This window comes from Aedes albopictus, chromosome 3 (genome assembly GCF_035046485.1).
Source record: "Aedes albopictus strain Foshan chromosome 3, AalbF5, whole genome shotgun sequence".
NCBI classification, from domain to species: domain Eukaryota; kingdom Metazoa; phylum Arthropoda; class Insecta; order Diptera; family Culicidae; genus Aedes; species Aedes albopictus.
Window position 1 is genome coordinate 167,050,723 of NC_085138.1, and position 8,376 is coordinate 167,059,098.

Genomic DNA, 8,376 nt, shown 5'->3' on the forward strand with positions numbered 1-8,376 from the left:
ACAAAAAACGACACATATCTCTTATGGTTAAGCAAATAAGGTAATAGTCTGTTCGGCAAAATTTCCAACAATACATTTTTCTACAACTTTGCAGAAGACTCCAACACTCTATCTTCGTTTTTGAAAAAAGTGAATTTCTGTCACACTTTTAGGTGGATTAATCACAAAAGTGAAAATCCCAAAATAAAGAGTTCAGTATGTAGAACAAAATCTTCTAAGACACAATATCGCTAAAGTCAATACATAGAGCTGCAAAAAATGGGGAATGGTTGTGTACCCCAGTATACAGTATGGGGCTGTCCATAAACCACGTGGTCATTTTTTTGGGACATTTCAAACCCCCCCCCCCCCCCCCCCCCGCGTGGTCATTAGTCCATACAAAATTTTTTATTTGTCCATACAAAATGGTCATTGGCCGAACCCCCCCCCCCCCCTCATGACCACGTGGTTTATGGACAGCCCCTATGTGGCAGGTTCCTCCGGAGATTATGTCCGGTGGCCACATCCGCTAGTTCCTAAACGGTCAAAAACTGTGTGGAAACAATGTTTGGTTGCAGAAGTATAAGTTTTAGTGAAAATAGAGTGAGTTTAATAGCAAATCATAATGCAAAACACTCTGTGTACCAAAAAACAGCCGTTTTTATACGAATCTGACCCAGTGACCCACCGGAATAACTCCGGCCATAGGGACCATACCGACGTTCTCTGTCCACTTTTACAAACTAGACATATGTACGAGTGTGGTGTCAAAAAATTATTTAAATCCGTTGAGTATTCGCTGAACGGCGACATTTTTAGTTCATATGCGCTGACTCAGGCCGATACGGGTTAAAATGCAAGTTCCATATATTATACGCAATCAAATTATCAAGTTTTCACGTGGCGGACAAAGGTTCCGATTAAAAAAAAAAACATGTTCTTAAAAATACCGCGCGTTTAAATTTACGGGTAATTTTTTGCCGCGACGCAGTCTATCATAATACTAGGAAATTGAGGGTGGATCGCTATCCCCTTTACAAAAAAAAAACAACAAAACAACCTAGAAGTCACTGAAACTGGCACCCCTTAGGAAAAAATCCTAGATACGCCAATTGGGTGATGAAATCGAGGCGGTTGAAGAATTCGTGTTTTTGGGTTGACCGCCGACAACGACACCAGCAGAGAAATTCAGAGGCGCATTGTGGCAGGAAATCGAGCTTACTTTGGACTCCGCAGAACTCTACTGTAGCGGTCCTGCCGACCGAAGGAAGCATTTCCCTCCCTGTATCGAATAAATCTAAAGATCAATGATCACCATTGATCTAAGAAAGACCATTTATTTCCTCATGGTGCTCCACGCAATTAGTGGATTACATCACATGTGGATTTCACGGTCATGTTTATAGACCAACGCCGGTTAACCAAGAAACAAGCGATGCAAGCAGAGAGAATGCTTACTGCTTGTTGCTGGTTGACCTGGTGATATAACGTTCTCGCTCCAATGCCGGAGAAATGTTTTTTTCTTTTAATTTTTGTTTGTCGCCCGGCAGCGCTGACTGAACCCCAACAAGGTCTCAGTCACGCGGCCGAACTAATGAAGCCAGAGTGGACGACGCCCGTTTTGGCTTTTCTCTTTTCTCTTATTTCTTTTCAGATCGGGAGAATGAGTTCTTGCGACGGCAAGTTAAAAGACCCGCGATTGACGCCGGGGCGGGGTTGTATTGTTGTGTGGATCGTCGGCTGCCCGGTTCGTCTGTTCGCGGTGACGGTTGTTGTGGGTTCGTTGGAGAAGTCCGGGTGTCCGTTTGTCGTCGGTGTCGTCGACGTTAGTGTGCCGTGTGGTTGCGAGAAAGTGTTAGAAAGTAAGTCCCATTATTTAGAAAAATAAACAATAAGTAGTAATAATCGTAGAGTTAGTTTTTCCGAAAAAGGAAGAATAGAAAGAAAGCCAATCCAGTGCCGCGACTTTCGACACGTCTACATTCTGGTGACAGCGCAAAAGCGCTAAACAAGTGCAGGCACGCCGTTTGTGATTGGAAAGTGAAAAAGAATAAAATCCTATTGAAGTATCTAAGACCCAGCTGGTTACTACAGAAGAAATCGTGTAAGTGTTGCGCAGAAAACTATTAGGCGAAACAGTGTGAATCATTCAGTTGAGTAGAACTCTTGAACCGTGCACAGTTTGAGTGTGATGCTGATCTCGGATTCCTTTTAACGAAAATTGTCGTGTTACTCATCGAGTCAAAACTGAGAAGAAGTTGGACCCACTGGATACTACTGAGTCGCACATTTGCAAACCGCTTGCAAATCGATCACTGCCAGATCATTTCCTACAAGAGGAACTACGTATCTTCATCGGACCCAGCAATATGATGCCGAATAATGGGTAAGTCGAATCAATATTTTTTTTAATTGAGTGATTTTAAGTGCAGTGCGTATGTGTATATGATTTTGGTTCTCTTAGCACAAAATGAAAGTTACAACATTCTAATAGAATGCTATTATTGTATCCTTTTTATTTGAGTTTGAGAAAGGCAAGTAACAAAAAATTGCACGTAAATAAATCCTTTTTTTTATAATTATATTTGTTGGCTTTTTCACATGAACTCTTGATCAAATTGAAGATTATGAACTATGAATATTGCAATCTTTGGAATGCTTGAACATTTTATGGCAGTTTCGTTTCTCAAGATCATGTTAGTAAAGCATGTAGAAAAGATATTGCAAAATTAATAAGAAAAATTTAATCTGATTTAATCATGTCGTTATAGAGGAACGAATCTATCAAAAATCTATCAACAATTTATTTCCCGGTTGGTTTCTCCTACTATTTTAACGGATTTGGAATGAACATGGGTGTGATTAGAAACAAACATAGGTTGCTGGAGATGAGAGCAAAGATCGTGTTACTGCGACAAACACGGCCAAACCCTATCGGTAAAACTTTATTTTTCGCGCTTTTCGATTATTGCTTTTATGGATGGCCATGTGATGATATTAGGAGTGTTGATGGCACGGCTTGATTTATGGATGATATTAATTGATATCTATTGATATTAATTGAATAATTTGCTGAAGGAAAAATTAAACATGAAGAAACACGACGGGAAAATAGTTTTGTTTTATTCTATAGTTCTCTCGTAATTGATTATGGATTTTGCACTTGCGTGGAGTAAGTAACTGTCACAAAATTAATGACCACAGATAACTCATTTATAGAAGTAGCACTCTCAATAGCTTCCTCAAAAAAAAAATGGCGTTTCCTAGGTATTCCCAACGGGATAGATTCTTCCGGGAGTCGCGAGACAGGCTCGAGAGAGAGTATGAGGAAGAGAGAGAGTATGAGCCACGAGGCAACAATAACAACAACAATTACAACCGCAACAACAACAATTACAACCAGAACAACAACAATTACAACCGCAACAACAACAATTACAACCGCAACAACAACAATTACAACCACAACAACAACAATTACAACCAGAACAACAACAATTACAACCACAACAATGGTTATAATCAACATAACAACAATAGCGATGCTGTTAAAAGTAATAAGGCAGCAATGGAAGCAGAGAAATATAAGGAATTATGGGAGGAATCAGAAGAATCAAAAGCTCGATTAGAAAAACTGTTTCAACGTGACATAAAAGAACTTTATGAAGATAGGCGGGATGCTGCTAACGATATGGCTGCAAAAGAAAAGAAATTTGTTAACAAGTTGAAAGCTTTGGAAGCTAAGCTGAGCAATGAGAAAATATTGAATGAAACATTAAGCCAGGAAGTCACTATGCTGAAGATGCGAGAGGAAGTGCATGCTTTATTGGTTGCTGAGAACAAAACGGCAATTAATTCCGAATTGGAAAGTAAAGAAAGTGAAGTACGCGAAATGAAGGTGCAACTCGAAAGCAATAAGAAGAATATGGAAGAAGCGTTGATAAACAGAGATATCTTAAGGAATGAAGTAAACGATCTGCAGGACAAACTGGCGGCCACTGAGGAAAAAGTGAAGCATCTTGACAGTACGATAACCTTGACGGTAACTACTTGCAATAAACAAAAGAACGAATTGAAGTCAAAGTTTGTGGAATTCGAGCAAAAGACTTTGGATTTGGAAAAGGAGAACCATAATATGAAAACAGTTATTATTAGTTTAGAGCAAGAGAAAAGTGACATTTCTTCAAAGTTTGTGGGATTCGAACGAAAGATTTTGGATCTGGAAATGAAGAACCTTCGTATGAAGACGGTTATTATCAATTTAGAGCAAGAGAATAATGACCAAACTTCAAAGTTAATGGATTTCGAGCGAAATATTGTGGATCTGGAAAAAGAAAACCATCGTATAAAAACGGTTATCATCGAGCTAGAGCAACAGAAGAGCGACCTCAGTAAAAACTTGGCAGAATCTACTGATAAATATGAAAAGCTACTAAACGAAAAGGATACGTTATCAACTAAAGTTCAAGAACTAGAAACAAAGAACACAAAGCTAATCGAACAGGAAGACGAGATTATTAGACTGAAGAAAACGATTTCTCTCGATAATGAGCGCCTAATTGAGGTCACAAAGGCTCTAGATGCTGCTAAGGAAGCACACGAAAAAGCTCGGGCGAGCAATGAAGCCAGTCTGAAACAAGTTTTTCACCAGAATAATCATCTCACTTCCGAGTTGAAGCAGTTCAAGGAAAAGCTAGAGAAAATCAACTCAAAGATCAAGAAAATAACGGAAGAGAAAGGAAGCCTCAAGTCGCGAAACGAACAGTTGCAATCGGACATCAAGAACTGCAAGCAGGAAATGAACAGCCTGCTACAACAAAAAGTATCCCTCGCGGAAGAAATTCGGAAAATGAAAATTATCAACGAAAACTCCGAATCCGATGCTTTGGAGACTTTGCAGGAGTCTATGAGGACTAGTTTAGCTCAAACCGAAGAGCGCCTCCGGGAAACTACCTGCGATTTGAATCAAGTGATAGAGATAAAATCGGAAGAAAGCAGAAAGCTAAGTGAAGAACGCGATGAAGTGGTGGAGAAGCTGGATGCCGTTCAAAAGGAAAATGAAGATTTGACTACAGAAACAACGACTCCCAAAGGCAAAGTAGAAACGCTGCGAAACGAAAAGAAGGACTTGGAAAAGACCCTCGAACGAGAAATTCGAGAAAAGACAGAACTGAAAGCGCAAGTTACCAACATTCTGCAAGAGATCGGTCGATTGGAGGAGCAGCTAAAAGATGTTAAGAACCCCCATTCGGCTATTCTGAACAAGAAACAAACATTGAAAAAAAAGATTGAACGATTACAGCGTCAGCACTCGGAAGCCAAAAGCAAAGCAGACAAGGAAAACACCCATAAATGGCAGACAAAGATCAAGGAAAGCGAAACCAAGTTGCAGCAAGTCGAATGTGAGAACTCTCAGGAAAAGGAGAAGCTATGTGTGCTAGATAACAACAATTGTTTAACCAAAGAGGAAGCAACTACTACGAGTCTCGCAAAACGGAAATACTTTGAACCACTGGGCAATCTTTTAAACGAGATAGATTTACTACGAGATTGTGTCTTTTCGGAAAACTTTGAGTGCCTAACGGAACTCCTGTGGGATGACCACGGTTGATTTGAACCAAAAACAACATTTATCAACAATAAATATTTTTTTTCTCGTTTACAACAATTGTAAATACCCATACTGACAAAGGAGAGCCAATCATTCCTCATGTTAAAATATTGTCGATGATATTGACTAATTTACACTCATAATCAAATCATTAAGGATTATGAAAAATATATATATAGGAATAGATTATACAACTTAGTTGATCAAATTTAAATAAAAATAAAGAGTGACTACATGATACCAAACACATTACCAATTACAGCAAGAGCGATTGATATGAATAATATCAGTGTAAATATAAACGAAGATCAAGTTCATCTGTCACCGCTCAGGAAAAAGTGGTAAATTAAATTAATGAAAATTGAGAGGAATTTCATACCCTCAATAAATACAAAATGAAAATTAAAAGTGAAATGGAGAGGAATTTCATACCCTCTATAATTATAAAATGAAAATTTAATTGAAATGAGAGGAATTTCATAACCTCTATAAAAATAAGTGAACATTTTTCAGAAAAAGGAGGAAATTCATACCCTCGATAACAATAAAATGAAAAATTAAAGCAAAATAGAGAGGAATTTCATACCCTCTATAAAAAATTAAATGAAAATTAAGGTAACTGATAAACTATGAGCCTACAGCTAATTTATAACAATGAATGCGTCCGTCAAACTCAGTTTTTGAATGTACCGAAGGGCTGGAAAACCAGAGTAACTATTCTGTAAGGGCCATAGATATCAAAGAACAAAGAGAAATAAATGATTAAGGAGAAGAAAACACACCCTCCAGGAATACAGAAAATACAAGGAAATAATTGAAGAAAAATAATAAAGAAGAGGAATACACACCCTTCAATAACATAATAAACGGAAAATATGAACGAAAGGAGAGAAGATTTAGGAGAGGAACACGTACCCTCCAATGATTTAATAGTACAGAAACTAAAACGAGAGCAAAATTAAGCGTTTAAAAAAAACGAATATGAAAACTTAAGAGAATCAAGAGAGGATTTACAAAAGCCATCTGAAAATTTAAATGAAATTATGAGAAAATATAAAACACAGAAAGGAGACAAAGCAAATGTATACAAATTTTGACGAAAGAGGAAATCCAAAACCTCTATGAAATAATGAAATATTAAGAGAAATTAGAGGAACCCATATCCTCTGTAAAAATAATATGGAATGATATTTACAACGTGGTTTTATACACAAGCTAATCAAGAGAAATGGAGTATACTTACAGGCCCAACCTACAACCTCAAAAGGGAAAGGGGTGGAGCAATGCCGGCAGCCAAGGACTTGCCACAACAAACGGAAAAGGACGAAAAAGTAAGGTACCTAGAGACTCGGTGAGTTCATTTTATTTTTAAGCTTTTGCGGATATGCAAGAAAGATAAATAGATTATTGCCTTGCATCCCTGCAACATTATGATGTAGTATGTAAGTTTGTTGTTTTTTGTTTTTTCTCCGGCAGCGTCTCGAAAAAAAAAATTTTTTTTATTCATATAGTGAAATCCAGATTTGATGGAATATAAAATGCAAATTGTTTTTGGTTGACAGAAATGATCTTCTGAAGATGTTTCAATTGTGATCAATTGGTTTTTTTTTCCTTACTTTCAAGTTTGTCACATAATTTGCCGAAGGCATAAGGCTAATGAAGTAGGCCAATTCATGATGAAATATTTGAATAATATTACATTACACATGTATTAAGTTTATTACATTATTATTAATATTACACATGTATTAAGAAATAAGAAAAAAGGCAAAAAAAAAAAACATTTTTCGAAAAAAAAAACAATATTCGAAAATATATATTAAAAAAAAACAATATTCAAAAAAAAAGTAAGATATTTTCGAAAAAAAAAACAAAAAAAAAAACATTCGAAAAAAAAAGTATTTCGAAAAAAAATATAATTAAATGCCATTTTTAAAAGTTCACAAAATATAGTTCGTATTTAATTCGTACTTTTTAATCTTTAAAAATAAGGGAGTATTTCTTTTACTTTTTATTTGACTGATTAACTTAATTGATATAGGAGACGGAATTTGAATTTTTCGTAGGGACAGAATAGGGTCAGAAGGATCATGGAGCGGTAGTCTGCGATGCCGACAAGGACGAGCCGTTGGGAGTTGCCCGATCAAGACAAACAAGGTTTACACGTTTGAAGGTGATGGTTTAGCGCCGTTGGAGAAATGCTGGGATGTTGCTGCATAAATTGCCATGTTAGACCGGAAATCCTAGTCTTTGATTTCGGGAGTAAGTTATGCATTTGGAATGGGAAGAATATTCCGAGCTGTGCCAAGGGAGGAGTCATTAGGCATCTGAAATGCTTCGCAAGAGTACTATATGACATGTGCCAGCTGAATCCGACAAACTTCACGGAGTTGAACGGTGACATGGAAGAGACACTCGACGAATCTCTGAGAGTGGTTCGATGGAATGGGAATGGTGATAGGTAGCTAAAACTACTCAACACATGAAAACGACTTTGTGCAGATAGAAGGTTGTTGGTTACGTACGTGCAATGGAAGGATGTTGGTTACTATTTGGGAGGTACTCCGAGTTTAAAGATTATGGCGGTTGGTTGAGAGACTTCGTTCAATGGACAACCCTACAAATAACCCCTCTTTGGTGCTTGAAATCTAGTTTCGGTCGATGAAACTTCTACTGCAACACAAACACGAAGCGGCATTTTGATAGACTCGAGCGTCAGGGGGAAGGTGAATCATCTTAGAGTAGGGAAAGAAATAAGGATTAGATTAGTTCGTTTTTGCAAGATA

The 8,376-nt window shown here is 37.4% G+C and overlaps 1 protein-coding gene across 1 annotated transcript; it reads left to right on the forward strand.

The window, feature by feature from the left end:
- Positions 1-1,225: 1,225 nt before the first annotated feature.
- On the forward strand, positions 1,226-7,322 carry LOC109425059 (myb-like protein W). The gene has a single exon (XM_062860052.1). The coding sequence runs from the start codon at positions 3,233-3,235 to the stop codon at positions 5,588-5,590; it is 2,358 nt and encodes a 785-aa protein (XP_062716036.1). The 5' UTR covers positions 1,226-3,232; the 3' UTR covers positions 5,591-7,322.
- The last annotated feature ends 1,054 nt before the right edge of the window (positions 7,323-8,376 follow it).

Bases quoted from the DNA above. Each gene is read 5' to 3' on its own strand.
- LOC109425059 (XM_062860052.1), top strand. From the start codon at position 3,233: ATGGCGTTTCCTAGGTATTCCCAACGGGATAGATTCTTCCGGGAGTCG.